Source organism: Melospiza melodia, chromosome 2, assembly GCF_035770615.1.
Source record: "Melospiza melodia melodia isolate bMelMel2 chromosome 2, bMelMel2.pri, whole genome shotgun sequence".
NCBI classification, from domain to species: Eukaryota; Metazoa; Chordata; class Aves; order Passeriformes; family Passerellidae; genus Melospiza; species Melospiza melodia.
This window is the reverse complement of record NC_086195.1, coordinates 17,546,650-17,567,509: the sequence shown is the minus strand read 5'-3', so window position 1 is coordinate 17,567,509 and position 20,860 is coordinate 17,546,650. Positions and strand designations below refer to the sequence as shown.

At 39.3% G+C, this 20,860-nt stretch overlaps 1 protein-coding gene across 2 annotated transcripts in view; it reads right to left on the bottom strand.

Moving 5' to 3' along the window:
* Window positions 1-4,766: 4,766 nt before the first annotated feature.
* Window positions 4,767-20,860, bottom strand: part of CTPS2 (CTP synthase 2) — a 59,107-nt gene continuing 43,013 nt past the window's right edge. For both annotated transcript variants that reach the window (XM_063183009.1, XM_063183006.1), the window contains exons 14-19: window positions 20,578-20,674; window positions 18,705-18,760; window positions 17,884-17,980; window positions 16,346-16,490; window positions 8,024-8,134; window positions 4,767-6,367 (exon numbers count right to left, since the gene is read on the bottom strand). In XM_063183009.1, coding sequence (XP_063039079.1) covers window positions 8,065-8,134; window positions 16,346-16,490; window positions 17,884-17,980; window positions 18,705-18,760; window positions 20,578-20,674 — 465 coding nt within the window. In that variant the 3' untranslated portion in view covers window positions 4,767-6,367; window positions 8,024-8,064. The remainder of the gene's footprint in view (window positions 6,368-8,023; window positions 8,135-16,345; window positions 16,491-17,883; window positions 17,981-18,704; window positions 18,761-20,577; window positions 20,675-20,860) is intronic.

Genomic DNA, 20,860 nt, shown 5'->3' with positions numbered 1-20,860 from the left:
AACTGAAAAGGGAAATCGAGGAGCATCCTCTGGATGAAGTGGAATGTTGAAAAAACAATCCTTCAAATCAATGATTAAAAGTGGCCCCTCTCTTGGTATTATTGAAAGAGAGGGATGTCCAAGGTGAAACGGTCCCTTTTCCTTGATGACCTTGTTAATTCTTCTAAAGTCATGAAGTAATCTCCAATTAGAAGTTTTCTTGTGAATAACAAACACTGGAGGATTCCAGGGACCGTTTGTTGGATTAATGGGGTCTTTCTGCAATTGTTCTTTCACTAAATGTTTCAGAACACTCATTTTCTTTTCTTCCAGGGGCCACTGGTCCACCCATACTGGGTCATTCGTTTTCCAGGTTAATTTTAGGGTGAGCCACCCCAGAGAAAAGGGTTCAAGACTAGCTTGCCAAAAATCAGAAAGCCTCTTTATAATGGCACTGGTTTAAGAAATGGGAGTCCTGTGCTCTGGCTCCTTTTCCAATGACAGTTTCTGTCTTTTGTTCATTATCTATTTAAAATTCATACACAGTCTAAAGACACGGGCTCAGGTGCTCTCCTCCCTCTCAAGGAAGCTCTTGTTGCTTCATCTGCAGAATCACATCCTTGATGGTTTTCCAACACAGGACCAGTGGAGGCAGGTGGCCCTGGTATTATGAGAGCCATGAACATTGGTACTGAGAACTGGCTTTAACCTGGAGGAGTGGGCAGCCCCCAGAGGAAAGGGGGCCTGGCTGCTTCTGAAAGTCAGGAGGAAAGGGATCATGTCTCCTGTGTCCTGGGGGGGTGCCCTGGGAAAGGGATTGTTATTTTTCCAGGGAGGGAGGGAGGCACTACATGAAACTCATGATGACAGATCCTGCTGCAGCTGTGTCTCATGTGGAACTGGTCCCAGCAAGGGCAGACAGAGATGTTTACGCAAGCACCCACACTGGGGACACACGGGGACAGGCCCCTGGCTAGGCTTCAACAAGAAAGGGTTGCTACATTCAAGGCTTTGACTAACACAAAAATGGGTTTGAGGCCCGAGAGAAGAATGAATTTTGTATTCTGAGAAAATTCAGCCTGTCTGGGGGTGAGACTGCTCAACTGAGCCCCCCAAAACCAGGGAGCCAGATACATCTAACTGATTAGTAACAATGAGTAGATAGTAGTTGTGGAGGGATTGAATGTAAGAAAATAAAGATAGTGCAGAAGGTAGTCTCACCCCTGAGGAGTTACAGCTGCACTAATCACCAAAGATTAGGAACAGGCCTGCCCTTAATAGGCCACAGCTGTGTCCAATAAGAAGAAGAGTGCTACAAAAGAGTGGGTTAGCTGGGTGTGAAGAGTTGGAGTTTGCTGTCTGTGTTGTGAAGAGACTGGAGTTTGGTTGCTTTGTGAAGAAGGAGCCAGTGCTGTAAGGAGCTGAACATGAGAAATCACTGAGAAGGTATGGAACTTTTGCAATATGATGACAAGCAGTGACTGATTCCCAGTTCAGCACCTACACCTATCAGGAATAGAATCATCTGACCCAATCTATGTATCTTAGCCATTTGGATCAGGCTCTTTTTTAAGGTTCATGCCAAGAAAGAAGCAATACCCACAGGTAATTAATCTGATCTGCTAAGGCTGACTTGAAAAGTTCCTGGTTTGTCTGCTGAGGACAAAAGGAGCCTGTGGTGGGTGGCTCACACATAGGCATCAATATTTAGCAGTGCAGGTGCTGATACAAGCATGGCCCACAAGGCCCAAAGGACTGTCTGTGATGCTGTATTTTGCAGTGTCCCATCACTTGAGTAGGATGCTTACCAAGCTCAAAGAGGACCAGGACTGTGCTGCCTGGTTTCTGGTCTTACATGAAAACACATCCCCAGTAACTCAGAACATGGTGCCTGTGTGGAACCTTGAGGAAGCTTTCAACAATAAAAAATACAAACAAACAAAAACCAACAACAACAACGAAAAAACCACAACAATGACAAGGCTGATAGGAAGGTGAATACAAAACCCATACATATACTATGGCAGTGTTCTTCCCTGGGCAGGTTCAGAACTGAATTACACTGGGCTTTGGAATGAATCTTCAAATTTATTTCCTGAAAAGGATCTGAGGTCTGGTACACAACAGCTGCTGTGGGGAATCAATCACATGTAGTGAGAATGTTTGCTCCAGAACTGCACTATTTCTCCAAATTACAAATCTATATTTAGGCAATGAGGACCATGTTCCAAAGGTAGAACAAGTGATATTCAAACAAAAAGACACCTGAGGTCATATTTTTATTGCTCAGATTGACTCTGTGAAATCAGGGATTAGTGAAGCTGCTACTGGATGAGGATCTGTTATGCAGAAGCTCAGAGCAGACTATCCTGACTATTCCTTTAAATAAATGGAGTCTTGGATTATGCCTTAATCCAAGACTTGGGTCAGTCCTTAGGTTATCCAAAGGATGCTACTGTGAACTTCACTAGCATCTCCCAACTTTCCTAAAGTTATTAACTGAGGGTCCATAGAAGTAGAAAAAATAGCCTTACCTTTCCAGGAGCATTCCTGAAATATAGAATGTTGTCCACACTTCAGGAAAAACTGGTTTTCTAGGCTCTGATCCAAATTTGTGAGAGCAGGTTACCAGGAGTCCAAAAAGGCAACCAATTTCTTCAAATGAATTAGAATGTTACAAGCAGGGAAAATATTTCATATACAAACAAATCATCAAAGTCTAAAGATTAAAGTACACAATTTTTACAAGATGAAAGACATTTTAATAGAGTTTATTCCAGCAGTAGGTCAGCTAGGTCACAGCAGGATGTTAAATCCTGCAGTCTCTGTGGTGTTTTAGAGAGCAAGAAACCAGACAGTACTCAAGATGACTTACTTTTATAGGAATAAAGAACAATAGAACTGGCCCACTTCTGTGTTCCATGAAAAGTTAATTCACATTAAAAAAAAAAAAAGTTTACAGATAAAATCAAGATGATCAACCACAGATTGGAAAATCAGCATTTCTGGAATTGCTATTCAGAGGGAATTTCCAACTGAGGTAACATAGATATTTTCTTTGGCCATCTAATAGATGCTGATGTAAATATTCTGAGCCATTTTAGGGCATCTATACAAATATGAGCCTGCTGCATAGTAGAACATATGCAGACTCTTTTAATTATTGTAGATGAGGTCTTAATTCATTTCACCTTGTTAGCACATGCTAGTTACCAATTCAGACGCAACTGAATACCTGAAAAATCTAGACAGTAGCCAGCAAAGGGAGAAATAGCTGAGATGCTAAGTTCATTGTCATCAAAAATACAGAGGCTGCTACCTGAGAAAATGTGAGAAATCCCTGAACAAAGTACCAGCCATATCAACAGTGGGGACGGGGTGAAGTGATAAGAGGAAGAGTTTGTCTGGAGGTTATCACAGAGCTAACAGCTACCAATTCACTTTGCAAGCAGGGAAAAACTGAGCACTGTATAGGATAAAATGCTGAGGCACAGAAATGCACCACAACTCCCATGCAGATGTCCCAGGGAAGAAGCCTCCTTCTACCTGTGTGCAAGGATAAGGTGTTATTCAGTCCTAGGTACAGAAAGAAGTGTATAATTTGTTTATTTCCCTGTCAAGCTGAGTAAGTGAGTTTCTGCAGCATGTTGGAAGAGGCCACGTGTTCTCCCAAGGACAATGTTATTCTGATTGCCCCCTGCTCCACCTCACTCCCCTTTCTCAGCACATTTTGCTCACCTCACATATGCAGACAGCAAAGTTGAGGGAAATGAGCTTCAGCCAGTCCCACATAGGTTTCCACAGCCCCTGTCCCCTTGTGCTGATCTGGCTTTGCTGCCAGCTCAGAAGTCCTCTAGGCTGTAATCACACTCCCTTCTGTCATTGATACACACAGAGTTTGGAGAGAATCTTTCATTTGCATTGCCATGGCAGCTGTAACAGCTCTCCTGAGGAGGTTAGCTCAGGCTGGTAAGTCATTTGTTGCACCTACATTTGACTCTCCCTTATCATGCTCCACATCATTTTGGGCACCAAGACCCTGCCCTTATGATTAGTGACAACCTGCCTTTTCTCTCCTGAAAACTTCCTTTAGTTTTGGGCTGCAATTCCTGCTTACACAGGTTCTTGCAGAAAACTCAACCTCTACTTTTAAGGTATTGCTCAAAACTTCCAGTGTCTTCCTGGAAAGCCAGGGCTTAGATGCCTCTAGAGGATTTCAGAAGTAGTATGCCAGAGACCCATGAATCTCAGGTCACAGTAAGCCTTTTTTGGTACTACTTTGAACCAACAATCACACTGTCTGATATTATGTTCAGAAAAACAGCAACTTAATGTAGCATCTGGCCCACCCTCCCACAAGAGCTCCCTGATGAGGAACTGTCTGTTTGGTCAAGCAAATCCTCCTCACTAGATCCAAACTCTGCAGGCATTACCCACTTGCACATGCAGGTTCTGTCTCCAAGCAGTTACATAATGGGAAGCAATCTCAGCTTTGGGGTACACATTAAATATGTTAGGCAGGTGCTAAAGGAGCTCACCTGTAAAGCTGACAGTGAAACAGGAACCCACACTGCTGAGATGCAGCACTGGACTGCAGACACTCAGTAAGAAACAGCTCTGTCCACAGAGTCAGTGAAGTGCAATACCTACCCTGCAGTCCCATCCAAACTTGCATGCTGCTCCCCTTCCTTACAAACAAGCACAGCTTCATTAAATGATGAATTCTTCCTTTAACACCACAGTTCACATCACATTGGCACCATGATTCTTTAGCAGTACCCAAACACTTCCAAATAACACAATTTATTGAAAATGTTTTGAAAATACATTTGCAAATTACAGTCAATCTTAGGAAATTCTTCACTTTTCACAAAGCAGTGGCCAGTGTCTCATTGGGGAAGACCTACAGTGACACCAATGATGCTGTCAGCATTTCTAAGGCACATATTCACAAACTACTTTAGGAAAGCGCAGCCATAAAAATACATTTTATGTTTCATTACCATTAAAGCTTCTTTTAGTGAAAAGACAAATTTGATGTGTAACCTGAGATTTTCTAGAGCAATGCACAGCCCTCAAACTTGCTGTTTTACAAAGCTGTAATAAGGAACATGGTGCTACTTATTTTTGTGCAGATATTTACTTTTGATGAATTAAAGCAGACATTTTGCCCAAAACCAAAATGAAACACAACTCTCAAAATTCAGAATTTTTCTTTATAGGAAAGTGTGCCCCAAGCATCTGGAGCCCATCAGTTACATGGATCAGATTCACCTTCTGTGACAGGTTTGATGATGCCCCAATGCTAATAGGATCCTTACACCCCTTACACTTTAATGCTGCCTTACACCCAGAGCAGCACCTCTCACCTTCCTCTTCTGTCCCAGCGGTTCAGGCTCCAGCCCTGGCCTTGCGGGGCTGCCTGAGCTGTGATGCAGTGAAATAACTTGTGATTTCTAAATTAAAACACATCATTCCATTCTATTGGGGAATAAGTGCCATGATGATGGAGTGGTCACAGGATACAGGAAAACAAGGGTGAACCTTACTTAATTTGCTTCACACTTATTTACTACAACTGATTGAGTGTGGCACAGCTGGAACCCAGATAACACCCCAGGTTTATGACTGGTTTTTCTACAACTTTCATAAAAGTGTTAAAACTGGAGTTTTATATATTAACGTATTTACTTTCTCTCTTACAAAATACAAATATGAAACCACCTTCTAGTATCACTTCTGTAATTTTGTAGGTCAGACTTATGTTCAGCATTATCAGACTTCCAGGAGAAATAGAGAAAATGAATTTATGTGAAATCAAATTGCTTATAAAAGCAAAGTGAAAAAACTTGTATCCAACATTAATTACTATAATCACATAGAGCTGAGGTACAGCAACCATTTTTCATTTGTACATATTGAACAGCAAAAAAAGTAATAAAAATATATATATACAAACTTAATAGGAAAAAAACCTGAAATGGTTTTCTACTGCTCAAGAGAAAGACAATTTTCTCTTAAATGCTTTAGTGCATGGCCCTCCTCATTCCCAAGAGCTAATGCATTTATTCTTCCTGTTCCAAGGCAAACTGAAACCAGTCAAATCTTTCTTCAAATCAAGAAAGGTGTGAACTAGTGAATTGATACATATTCACCTGAGATTACTCTGAAATATAGGACAAGATAACAATGATTAACAGCTAAGGTGCACAACTGTTTGGTAACTTTTGAAGCAGCATTTACACAGAACAGTTTTTGCTACAGAACAGTAAAACTGTCATCTGTAATGAGAATTATAGAACATAGCAGGGGAAGAAACAGTATGAGAACCGCAAGCAGCTTACTCTTCTACTTTCTTCTATTCAATATTGTCCTGTTCCCAAGTTTTCTGTAACATAAAAAGAGGGAGAGAAAGGAAGAATAAATTTTAAAATATCAATTATTAAAAATATTTAATCTTTAACTCAGTTTATCTCATGCTTATGTAATTTTCACCCAAATGTGTTGACTCGTTTCAAAGTAGTGCTAAGTAAATTCTATGAGTAGATGCATTTTATCTAAAGTGAAACCACAAAGCTAAATATAATCTACACATGTATTCAGTTTTGATTAATGGCTAGAATTAACCACGAGATTAAAAAAAAAAAAAAGCCAATGCTTTTCTTATTTTTTGAAATCTGGATTTAGTTATTTAATCTTTTCTAGAGTAATCCTGTTGAATAAAAATCGTTATCCACTAGTGACAAGTTCAAACAAAATCAGCTTGGCTACTGATAACCACTTAAAAGCATCACAAAAGTGCATTCATCCAAGCACTGAACAAGTCACCTGCAACAGTAAACAGAGAACTACCATCCATAAATTCCACTGAGGAAAGCAAGGGCTTTTCCAGAGGCGCTGTCCTGTACCTTGTGTTGGCTCAAGAAACAGAACCATTGTGATGTTTGGAGGTGGGAAGGATCCAGGCAAGAGTGAAAAGGAATGTCTTGTCTACTTATTTTTTGGTTATTTTAGGGCAGGCATCAGTACTGCATGTACCTGTGCCAGGTCATTTAATCTCTTAACATTCTGTTCTTTGCTCTCATAATTTGGGGATGGATCATTATCTTTAACATGTAGTACAGGAGAGCAAAAAAGAATTCAATTGAAAATCATAGAAGAAACCCCTGCATCTAAGGACTGAACTCCAGTTTCTAGTATTCCATGCCACTACTTGGATCAGGAACCATCAGGCAGAAATGCTGTTCACATGTAGCCTCAATTGTCTGCTCAGCACAGCTGCTCAGTGTCAACACCATGTGAGACATGTTCAGAGGGGAAAGTTGTGCCCTCCTCACAAAAGTGCTCAGAAATACTGAAAAGCTGAATGGGACACTCATACCAGCCCCAGCTCTGATGAATCTGCATAGGAAAAATAAAGTAAGACCAAGTTTCAAGCCCAGATCCTGCAGAGATCAGGTGTCTCACAGGAAATACAACCTCCAAACCAAAAGGAAATCTACGACTACCACGTTTACAGGTGAATAAACAACCAATCCAACATCACTCTGGCAAAAGCTATGGCAAACAAAGCTACAATTTTATAAAACCTGTTTGTATCTCTATCACTCTGCAGATTGAATACAAGTATTTATGTTGGGATGTCTTAGTTGCATCAATGCAATTACAGGTGAATATTAAGGCAAAATAAAAACTAATGTCTACACAATGTAATTGAAGTGATTCTAAATTGTAAACTGAAGACACGAAGAAATGAAATATAATTTAAAAATGCATTTTTAATATATCTTCAAACACTTACACAACTTGGTTTTGTACAGCATCCTACATAAAAGATGTACCCAAAATACTAGCAGACTTTAACATCTCAACTTGAGAGTTAAGCAGCAGATGAGGAAAACAATTAAATGCTACAGACAAGAAAGAAGACATAAGCTCTCAGATGGGACTTTACACAAATGGGAGAATTAAGTTAACTTTATTTCCTGTTTTAAGTCTAAAATAAATCAGTGTCATAAAGCAGTATCAAAACATTTCAGTTTACCTCAATAGCATCATCCATTTCCGTGCTCACATACAATAATTTCAGCTTGTGTCAGAATAAGGAAACTCTTTTTCTGGAGAGCTGTCATCACTTAGGTCACTGTAGCTGTCACTGTTGGAACCAATAAGAATTCAGAAAGATCTAAACCAAATATTTCATTTCAAGCCCTCCAACCCATGATGCATGTGATCAACACTTTCCTCAAATGCAACCCATTTCCAGAAAACTTCTTTAGGCTCATGCTAAAAACATGGTATTTTAGAACACCTTCTTCTAAAGGAATGGGCTGAAGTCTGGAGTTTAAGACCTGATGCAAAATAATGCTCTACCTGATAAACAGTACATTCAATTTCTTTTTGCTTGCCTCCTGTACATTCATTCTGCATTTTGCTGGTGCTGCGTGTCTAAGATCATGGTTAACATGATAGATAATAACAGGTATTCCGAGCTAAAATAAAAGGAATTTCTCCCTTATGGTAAAGAAAATCATTAAGTTAAGACAACTTTATTAGCTCACAATTCTACACTTAAATTATAGTTCTTGCTCTTTTAGTAAGAACACAAATAATTTTAATTGCACCAAGCAATATCCTGACAGTTTTTCTAGAGGTTTTATCCCCATTTGTTGTATCCTGAGAGAAGCAGACTGGTTTTCAGAGACCAAATTGCCATGCAAGTGATTGTTTTATAAGTGGTAAGAACAAGGAAACAGCGAAGAACAGGAATCACCACAGTGACTGAGAGAAAGAAGTGCCCACAAACCACATTTTCAGTTAGTGTCTATTGGGTCTCCAAGATTATCTTAAATTTAAGTGTACTTCAGAAGTGCCTCCAGCCTCAACCCCTCCCTACTATACTTCATGCTACAGTCTGTTTTCCAGATCTTTTAATTTCCCCAGATGAGAAGCCAGCAAAGGCAGCCCAGGGAACAGATTAAGTACATTTGAGCAGCAATAACTGTGGTCAGCCCTGTGACCCTCCAGAGCCCAGGCCGTGGTTAGCACAGCACACTGGGGATCTCAGACCCCATTTGTGTGGGATCATGACAGCCTTGGGTGCCAACTCTGTGCCAGGCACTGACTGCACAGCTGTCCTGTGACACCTCCCCTTTACACACCCCTTCATCCTCCAGACAACAGGACCCTACTCATGTTGTGTTCCCCATCTCTGGGCATGATCCCCTACTGAGACATGGAGCACATAGCCCAGCCAGACAGAGCCTTATCAGTGACTGCCTTATCAGTGCCAGAGCCTAATCAGTGACTGCCTGCTGGACACTGCTGCAAGGGAGCCATGCAGCCCCACAGTCTCTGATGAGGCTGCATTGGGGAACAGTGAACAAACTGCACTCAGCTACTCTGCTGCTTGCTGCTACTGAGCACTGCTTTATAGCCTGAATTTCACCCTCTCTTCTTTGAGAGAAAAGGAAAACTAAAGAAAGAATAGGTAAAAAAACAGACACTTAAACAGAGTGGGACAGGAGGAATGGCACCAAGAGTCACCTCATTTAATTTCTACCTCTGTTAGGAAAGTTTCCCACAGTTACAGCAAGTCACTGTACCAAATCTGTGTAAAACAGCATAGATATTCTGGCTGTCCTGACATTCAGACTTTGTCTACAGCATTCTGCCCTGGTCTGTGTGACACACACACTGCTGATGTGTTCTTATAAAGGGTGTGTCACATCAGGCTAGTGTGAAATGTTCAATTGGATCATTTCATCAGCTGGTGATCAATTACACAGTTCAAGTGAGGAAAGTGTTGTTAACAGTATGATCAAGCATGCCAGATGCACAAGACAAACACAACATTACCAACATTGTACTTACTTTTTTCTGAAAGTACCCATGGAAACATGGAACAAAAATTCAGTATTATTAAAACAGTTTTGCATTTTCACATCACAGCAAAATAGCAAATACTGTCCACAGAGCAGAGAGTAAAACTGATTGTAGAGAACTGCACAATCTTATGACAGCCATGATTTGAGACCCAAAGTTTTCAGAGAACTTCTATTTTTTTAATTATCTCTGCTAGCCAGTGGCAATCCCAGCCCAAAACCATGTCAGAGCTCTGTAAACAACACAGTATGGGAGTCATGCTTAAGTAGAAGTGCTCACCAACCAATGGGGTGAGTGGGCAACTGCCCAGCTTCATCTCTTGAAGGCAGTCAGGTGCTGATCCCCACCCAGCACTCTCCTCATAGGTCCTCCCCCACTCAGTGACACAGGTTTTAGAGGGATTTGCCCACAGAAATGGATGCTTCTCTGGTTTCACTGACTTACCACCCAAACTTGGATTTGCCCACAGAAGTGGATGCTTCTCTGGTTTCACTGACTTACCACCCAATCTTCTTAACCCTGTTTCCAGTTTCCCAAAGCTGAGGCTCACCTGGCCACTAGTGCAGAGGCTAAAACACTTAACTCAGATGATGACAATTTTGTTCCTGCTCCCACACTGCCCAATTTCAGTACAGGATTTGACACCAAATTCCAGAGAAGGGACATTCCTGACATCACCACATTCTTGATTTCTGCAGTAGCACCTCCCCTACTTTAGGGCTGATCTATGGGGTGAAAGTCAGTTTGATGTCTCACAAGCAGGTCACAGGGCAAGAAAGGCAGGGGAAATACCCAGGTAAGGATCAGCCCTTGGGCTTTAGACTCAGGTAGAGGCTATCAGCCTCTCAGGTTCAGCTGCTTGAATGATTTGTCTAAGCATACCCAGAACCTGTGGCATCATCTTAAAAATAAAAACTTGGGCCTCAAGGAAACCTGAACTTCAAGAGTTAGGCTGCCAGTGGACTTGAAAGCAAATAGGGACTCCTGAAACTTGGCGTATCTGCACCTGTGTGTTACAGCTTCAAAGCAGCACTGGTGTCAGGTTTCTGAGATTTACTCTGATTTCAAACATATTAGTATTATGTGTAATCTGAAGGAAAAGTTCAGATTTACGTGGCATTAACCAGGAGCAAGCTATCTTTTCTCTTTGGAATAAATGTATACTTTGTTCCAAATTACAATGAGTTGTCACAGATACTAAACATAAAACCCTAATGGATGCTTCGTGCTCATAGCTGGTAATATTCAGTAACCTTATTTGAATCTGCTGGCTGTGAAAGTGGTAGTGGTGAGAAAACAAATAAGCCCAGCTTTCTTTAATGAAATTCTTCTGCACACTGAGCCAACCACTGAAAAAATATGCTTATATTTGCTTCAGCAAATTAGTCTGTTTTCAAATTAATCAGTAATTATTTTGTGCAGGAGCTCAACACCCACTTCATCTTATTTGTAACAATTCTTACAACAGTGGACAAGAATAAGGAGGTATTGAGCAGATCTGAGGCCACCAGATCTAAGACCTAGCCCCAACAGGTTATGTTTGTTTGTTTGTTTTTGTGGGATCTCAAGTATAAAGTGGTGGCCAAGGGAAAAATACATAACAAAACTCAATGTAGTGTCACTGGCTCTAGTCAGTCACTTCAGATGATGAATTTTGGTCACCTCACTCCCGTAAAACTTTCTGGTTTTCACTTGGAAAATCCACATCAATATTCTTTAGAAACAAAGCAGCAGTTTCAAGGAAGCTTTTCCTCCATCCATTTTTAATGTACAATTGATAAAAAACTCCTTTTCCAGAAACATAAGGAATTAAAATAATTACTACAGTAATGCTATACCCTGCAAGGTGCCAAGCTAAGTGCATTTCTTCCTCAGTGCAAATTAAAGATACATGAAGTACAGATAAATTTAGTATAGACTGCAGTTGTTTAAGTGTTTAGCTTTTGAGGACTCAGCAAAATGAAATCTGCAAATTATAATAATTAATTTCCCCCCCAAAAATCTGAATTATTAAAATTATTATGTCATTAAAACATTATTTTGAATAAATGCATATTTGATGGTGCAATGGTTATAATTGCAGTCACCCATATTCTTGGTACATATTTTTATGATTATTATATGGTCATAAAAATCACAGATATCATTTATGGTAATAAAAAATTTATCTGTCATTTAAAATCATGATTATCCTTTAAAATGATGGTCATCATGATACAACCCTATGCCTCCATAAAACATCATTTCATTTGGGAATCCCTCAGCACAAACCCAAAACTCCCCAGTCCTGACCTGTGAGCCCCCTGCCTTCACATAACTGGACCTAGGATAAAATCTTCATCTGGTACAGGCAACAGCAGCTCCCTACAATCACTGGAGAGAAATAGGCTCTGGCAGTGTGTAATGCAGAACTGACCCCCAGAACAGCTATAATGAGCTATTTGGTTCCTTAAAGTGCATTTTCACTGAACAACTGCAGAAAAAGACTTGAGGTCACTAGTTCAGAAGGGTTTTCACTAACATTTAAATGACATTTAAACATCTAACATTTAAATGACAAAGTGAACTGACATAACTAGCCATTACTAAGTGCCAGTATGGTTAAGAAAGGATTTCCTTTAAAACTTTTCTGTAGTTTTCTGTAAGAGCTCTGAGGGTAACAGGATCTTTGCTGTCCCAACCATCCCCACTCAATGGAAGGTCACTGGAGCCAGAGTACTTGTCTTCTGTGGCAACTGTGGTACTGACTCAGGACACCATCCCCACCAGGACAGCTCTCACCCCCAGCTCCTGGAGTGCCATCTTTTGTGGAGAAGCCCCTCTCTTGCTGCTCTCCTGACAATCATCAAATTCCATTTCCATCAAATCACATGTCTGGATTCAGCCAATGGCAGAAGCATGATGGTGTGCCAAATGTGTTCTTGACTGGGGACAATGTACAGGGGACATCAGGCACCAGAACAGGTCACACAGGCTGGTTTCTGTCCTGTTCATAGATGCTTTCCTCCACAGCTGGTCTGAGAGAGAGCTGGACCATGCTAATGCAGTAAGCACCATGTGGGCAAATTTTCTGAGGTTTTTGGTGGTTCATTTAATGCACTATTCCTTCTGTTGTCTGGCCACTTTTGTTCTTTGTCTCTGAACACAGCTCATAGGTCATCTTTCATTAATGTTTTTCCTAGAACTCAAGAGTACTCTGTGACTAGATGGCATTGGATTGGTACTTCACATTAGCATATTCACGAATGCTTTGGAAAGCTTTGTTTTGGCAGTAGTCAGTGTTGCCTACACTTAGTCCCCTAGGAACACCTCTCATTTCCTACATTTCCTCCCTTGTACTGGATATTTGTGTTTATTTATCTTTAGCTTCTTATCTTCTTCCTCCAAAGATATCATTATACTCAACAGAGATTACTAAATTCCCTACATATTTTTTGTTACTTCTTTGTTCTGAATAGCGCTTTCATCTCTTATTCAAATGACATTATTTGCAAATATAATTAATGCACTGAGGCTTACTCTTGCAGGCCATTAATAAAGGTGCTGGCTGCAGACAAAGAAGAAATAAAGCCTGCTGATGCTAAACTGGATAAGGGGAAAAAACACATCAAAACAAAACAAGTAACACGGCTTTATTGTACACCAGTGATTTTGCAACCCATATTATACCATTCCCAAAGACAAGTCAGTTTTTATTAATTTTTTGAAATGAAACTACGTAAGTCTCAGTAAAAGCCAACAACATTACATGTGAAGTTCCCCTCTTCATCCACTAGTTTCCTATTAAAACCCTTTGTTTTATCTTTTAAAGCAGCATATCTGTGGGTATTGTACACTTTTGAGTCTCATGTAGTTTTGGTTTTCTCTGCCTTGAAAATGAAAATGTAAACTGGCAGCCTCCACCACATTCCTCACTTCTATATGAAATGGTGACTTCAGTATTTCCATGGAAAGGTTTGGAAAAGGTCATGATCTAAAGCCATTCACAAGGAAATGAAGTGCAGGGCTTTGATGGTTGGGCACTCAAGCCATAAAGCACAAGAGGCTGAAACCACAAAGGCAACTTGGGAGCCCAACTAGTACTTCAGGTAAATAAGTAACAATTAATCACTGAGCTACTCTTTGGTCAGTTCTTGGCTGTCTCTTGGTGTATACACTGACATTTCTAGGAACTAAATTTTCCCCAGAGGATGCATTCCAGTCTCAAACTAGGTATGCTCATGCCTATGTGGGCTTATGTCTGTACCAGACTAGGCCTTAAAAAAATTTAAGAGACACTTTATTCACTTTCATTTATTTAGGGCACTCTCCCAGAAGTAGTAATGCATCTTTGAAGTTATTATTAGCTTTGCTTACAAGCTAGGAATTCTATCCAGGTGTCAAATATTCTAAAATCACACCCTAATTATGGGGCTATTATATGTTCTGGAGTAATAGTTTCCTGTTAAGACTCTCATGCTGAAATACCCATTTCCTTTTGTCTCAGGACTTCATCATTCACTCTCTCTTTAGTGTTTATGATAGCCTTGCTTTGGTAATCTGCTCAGCTTGCTGGTCTCCACAAATTCTCTGCCAGCTTACTTTGCTCTAGTCCACAGCACAACTAAAACACAGGTGGGTGGTGCTGGATGAGGTGTACAGAAAATCCTCTCCTCAGATTTATTTCAGCCTTGCTAGGACATGCCTTAGCTTTACAACTCAATGACATCACCAGCATTCTGGGGTTTAAAGGTTTACATTGGAAATCTTTCCACTCAGCAGATGGGTATGTTAATACGAGTGTGTGTGCTGTAACTAACTGCAATTCCCTCCTGAACATTCTTTCATACAAAATCTTCCTCTTTTAGCCTCAAAATGCCTTCCTAGTCCAGTGATCTTAAGACACAGGGGTATGCTTGACTGCTGTGTAACTAGGTAAATAGCAAAAGTCTGCAATTTTATAAATTAAGTTTTGGAGTATGGATTTTTTTCTTTGCTAAATGTTTAAGATTTGGTAGGAGCTTATTCTATGAACATGAAGAAAAAGAGTTGGGTATACATTTTGAATTATTAATTCAAGTAAGTCTAAGTGGGGCAAATTCAGTAATGGCTGAAACTTTAGGTCAGGGTTAGATGGCATAGTTGTTATAACACCAAGGGATGTAAATTAGCAGGATACATGCAGATCACTTATTAAAAAAAAGTAATTTTTCTTTATCTCAGAGAAATAAATATGGTTACTTATGGGACAAAGCAGTGTAAGAAAGGATATTGGGGCCTGTGAAGTGTGAGTCAGAGTGCCCACCAAGAGGGTAATGCTGAAGATCACAGTGATGGAATGCTCTGCCTTGCCAAGCACCACAAAAATTTGATCTGTGTATTTCACCAGCACACCTTTTAAAAGGTAGCTAACATTATAACTGCTTCTAACAATAACAGGCTAAGGTAACAGGATTGTTTCAAACAAGCTCTGGTTTGCAGATCAGAAATTCATTCTCTTTGTATGTACATCACTGCACAACCAGGCAGAGAGAATAAAAACTGATACCCATAAAGGAGTAGGGAACCAAAAGAGATTGGTCTGGTCTGGCTTGGCTGTTTTCCCATTACTACTCAAACTTGAATAAAATTGCTATTTCTCTCCTAACAAACACATCTTATTTTAATAGAACACAAGATTTGGGGGAAAAAAAAAAAGCCCAACCCACAGAATTAATAAGTTTGGTGTCTTGTTTAGAGGAAAAGCCAAAATGCCAGAGTTGGATCTGTTCAATGTTATTATTCAGTCATTTTATGATTTTTTAAAATTTTTTGTTACTGTGCCCAAGGCTTCCCTCTGATTTCTTTATTATTGCTACTATAATGAAATTTTAACTGTTCTTAATATCATTGAAATAAACAAGAATTAGTTAACCCTGGATAAAAAAAAAAGGTACATTCAATAAACCAAGAGACCAAGGACAGAGTTTTGGCTGAACCATCCAGTTCTGACCTAGATCCAAATCCTTCTGTAAGTCTAAAGGTATCCCAACTGTTTTATTTCAGGCCTGTCTCTGAAAGATAGTATTTATTATTTAGCTACTGCAAAATAAAATCAGTGCTTTCTTTGTTGTTGTTACCATCATTCAAGTACAGCTAGGTATGAATTTCATTTCATTGCTTGATCCTCTAGCAAATCTCTTTCCCTATGAAGCTACTGTCAATGGAAGTTAGCACAGGAGGCTGCTATCTTCATTTGAATTTATTAATGTTTTTTACTTTTTTCTGATTGTAATGTGGAGTTCTGGCTTTAGCCCTAATAGCCTCTGAAAAGGAAGAAGTGAGGCACTGTGCTTCCTGCTTACAGGTTATTTTACACCCAGGTATATGACAGGCACACAGTCACAAGTAAATCAATACATGAAGAACTCCTTTTCCTCTTCTGGGCTTCTGAATTGAAGGATGGGATAGTCCCTCTGAAAATGTGACTGTCAAATGCAGGCAAGCAAAAAACAAAGATTACCTGGGAGACAATTTACATCCACGCTGCAGGTATGCATTCAGTGTCCCAGTTGCTGCCAGCAACAGTCCAAGGTATGGAGGTGAAGGTTTCATAGGTCTTGAGGAAAATTCTGGGTGAAACTGAACTCCCACAAAATATGGGTGATCTACAAGATAGACATCAAAGAAAATTACACAATGTAGGAAGAAGATAGTAGAAAAACTTTTAGGAAAAAAGCTTATTAAAGATTTCAGACTAGTGTCCAGAAGCCAGAGCAGCACATGTGAATTTAAGGGTGAAGGAGCAGAAAACTTCTTTCCACAAAAGGCAACTGACAACAGAGGCAGAAGGTTAGTAGGGCAAACCAAAGAAAAATCATCCTCTGATTCATAAAGACTGAATAATAAACCTGTACCAACATGTAAGGGTGGGAGGAGAGGGACACAATTGGAAAGTCACAAAGTTTACATTTATCATGTTATTTTCATGGTATTTTGGTTTCCAGTATCTATTTATATGTGTCTATTCAGAACAATATGCTCAAAGCAGGGACAAACTCAAAGTTAAATCAGGCTGCTGACAGCTTTGTCTAGTCAAGTTTTGAAGGTCTGGATGGAGATTTCACAGACTCTGTAGGTAATACACTCCAGTAATGTCATATCCTTTGCCTATACTGGATGTATTCATATTCCATAAATGAAACACAAATTGGGAAAAATGAAATACATATGGAGACCTTACCAAGAACATTTGAGGGTGCTTAGGGAGCAGGGCAATGTCACTGTGAAACTGGCATATAGGTAAAAATCTATAAAAAGCCAGGAGTCTCTGATGAGTAGGAAAAGGCAGTCACCATGCTCTTCTTCAAGACAAAAAGAAGGATCCAAGGAACCACAGAAAATTCCTGACGTTCAGAACGTGAAGGTCAGGAAGATTGGAACAACAAACCTGAGAAGAATCTGTCTTTGGATGCAGGGAGAGCACTGGCTTTCCTTAATTCTGACTTTAACAAAGCTTTTCATGTGGTTTCCTACCCTTTAAGTTGGAAGCTGTGGACAATGGGTAGACCACAAAGTATGTTAAAAAAATGGCCAGACTTCTGTATTCAGAGAACAGTCATGAGTGGTTTGAAGTCCCAGCAACAGCATACTTGGAGGTACTCAAAACTTTACTGATACAACTCTAGAGAAGTTGACCTATAATTGGAGGTATCCCTGTGCTGAAGCAGAAGGTTGGACAATATAATCTCCCAAATCACTCAATGATTCTACATAGCCAAATGCCCCTGAGCTAGACTTAGGGCCTTTTGGACAAGGAGCACATTTGTCCCACATAATCAAATACATGCACAGTCTTTGCAAAGTGTAAGACTTTTCCTAACCCACTCTGAATTTTCACCAATTGTAATACACAAGTGGAGTTAGCAGTTAGCACCCAAAATTATCTTGGCTGTTAAGACAGATAAATATTGTGCCTACATGTCATTCAATAACCTATAGTTTATAGTTCATACAGTTTTAACAGATGCAATAAGTATTACAAACAAGTAAGACACTCACTCTCCAGTTCAATAATTTCCATCCTGTTCCCTTCTGTATCATGACCAACAAATTTCAACCCTTTCTCTTCAAAGCAGTGAGTCAATTCTGGGTTCACCTGAAACGTTGAAAGCAATAACAATGGTAGTTCTGTTTATTTTTGGATTTAACAAACAGTAATTGTAATGGTTTTTTCATGCATACAAGAATGAAGAGAATTGGGTAAGGGTTGGGAACTTTTGCTTTCTTATTTTAACAACTCTGGCATAAATTTGTAAAAGTGGTCATGTTTATTAAATAAAGAGATGAACCAGTAATTTTAAAAGTGACTACGCAATATTCAAAAATTAAAGCCAGGACCCTGGACCTTCTGCTTGCTGCTCTTCTGAAACCAAGCAGTCTGAATTCCCCCTTTTTAAATGACCCACCAGATGCCCACTGACCTCCCTTTGAACAGTGAATTTCGGTGGTTATGACAAAAGCTGTGATGCAGCTCTTCCTTCAAACTGAGGAGCTCTGCAGTGAGCTGTCTCATTTCCTTGATGATGTTTTAACCACTCAGTTAATATCCAAACTTGAGCAGGTTTGCCACCATCATATTCTCCTCCCTTTCAAGGAAGGTTAATATTGTCTGAATCAGTTACAGCATGCACAAATCTGATAGTTCAAGGCCCTTTAGAGACACTGATGGAGTCAGATCCCTTCTGAACTACCTTAGAGGTAACTCCAGGAGTCCACCTCATGTGTGTCTCCTTGAATGTCAGTATTCTGAAAGTATTCAGGCACCCTATCCCAGATGTTTGCATACAGAGAAGTGGATCCATGCAAAGGACAGTGCTTACCTCATAGCGATGCCTGTGTCTCTCCTCTACAAACATTTCATCACCATAAAGCTTCCCTGAATAAACAACAAAAGAGAAATTAAAAGCTCATGTGTTGCTTTAATAGTTGCTACAATTATTCCTTGTAATTTAAACCTTAAAGAAGTCACATTTAACACTTGTTAAACACAACAAGACATTATTCATCTCACTGCATTTTTCTGTTCTTCCTGAGTGGAAGAACACTCATCACTCATCCTGAGTGATGACTAGTTTCTCTTAATTCACTGTTACCTGAGTTTATTCAGGATTCAGATTCAACATTCCTTGACTAGAAATAGCTTAGGCAAACTAGACTCTAAACACACTTTAACTAATTTAAATTATAAAGCTTTAAAAAAAAAGTCTGAGTGAGCCAGCAATGTAAAATCCCTTCAGGGTTTTACAACAGTTGTACACAAAAGATGCAGGGAAGGAAGCCTTTTAGTAGCATCTGTTCCATTTTAATAGATTATGCATGGCACCTGGCAGAGTACCTCCAAAGAACAGAGAATATTGCTTTTCTCTGTTTTCCTGATCTCATTACCCAAATGACTCTGGCAGTCTTCTGTGCGTCATCTCAAACACTCTGCCTTTCACAGCAACAAGGAGCAAGTTTGAGCAGTAAACCAGATTTCAATCGTATCTCTTACTTATAATCATGGCTCAAACTTTGCTCTCAATTTACACTAAGGTCATGAGAATTACTGTCTTGCCAGGGGGTTGGTACATGAACTAAACTGCCAAGAACATCTTCAGAAATTGTAGAATAACAATACTGCCATTTTACAAAGTATGGTGTATGTCTTAATTTTAAGGGACCACCTTTTTAAAACTATTCTTTTCATCCAAGTTGTAAAGCATAAGGAAAATAAGTCAGATTTCCTGATTAAACTACTATAGTTTTTTCTTATTCTTTCCAAAGATATAAACAGATTTAAACAACTCTTAATATTGGTCAAAGGTTACAACACATGGTAATTTTTATTAACTTTTCCAAGTGTTTAGGTCACACAATGACTAGAACATTGTGATATGCATATCTATATCACACACAGGCAAAGTATCACCCAGGACAGTTAGATCACTAGTATGGGCATCTCTAGAATTGCAGATTTTTCATTAAATGTGCATATGGTATTACACTCTGGTCTCCTGCTGAAGTAGATGTAATTTTTAAGTACTCAGAAGGATACATTCCTTAAGTTTAACATAGTTAAATAGAGAATACCTCAGATCAATATCGGGGCAGGGCAATATAAGAAATAAACATATATTTAGTTAATGGACAAGAAACTATTTTTCACACTTTTGCAGCATCATCTATATTACTATTGTATAATGGGCTGATTAATAGGAGACAAGCATTACTTCAATTTTAAAATACATGTAGATCTAATTAAATAATTTTTTCTATATTCTGGTTTCTTTTATTTTGTTATCTGAAGCATCCTGTTACAGCAAATAATTTTCCTTTTCTGCAACATATACTTTGCTTTCCCAAAACAAGATTCCTTCCAGGATCAAGCAAGAAAATAGGAAGAAAGCACTCTGACCTTCTCAAGAACATAATGAATTAAACTGTCATCAGAAGAATTTCAGTTTTCTCAACATTTTACTCATTGTTTTTAAAAAAGCATTGGACCCTCAGTGATAGTTTCACTGGGAGCTACAGATGCCTCTCATTTCCTTTTTTCACTCCAATTCTCAGTAAATGTAAATAACAGGATCAGAGTGAATGAGCTCAAGGAAGCTGCCACCTAACTGTTTGCTTAAGACTATAGCATTTTTGGTTTTCCATGTTACAAAGCTCCTATCCAAAAGGCAAAGTCATAAGAGCAGAAAAATAACTTACTTAAAACAGAATTTTCAGTTTTAAAAACAGTCCTCCTCTTCCCCAGTCTCATTGTTCCTCCCATATCTCCAGGATTGTGTTCTGGCATGTCAATAACCTGTAGAGAAAAGTTGCTCAGACACTGTTTCATTCAACAAATAAAAAAATCCTAAAACAAACAAGCCTAGCCTAGCAAGTGGCATAGATTTTTAAGTGGCAACTTTACATATTTTACCTCCAACCATTCCCAATCATTATTTTTCTTTTGTTTTTCTAATGTTTTGTTCTTCAATACTGCATTGCA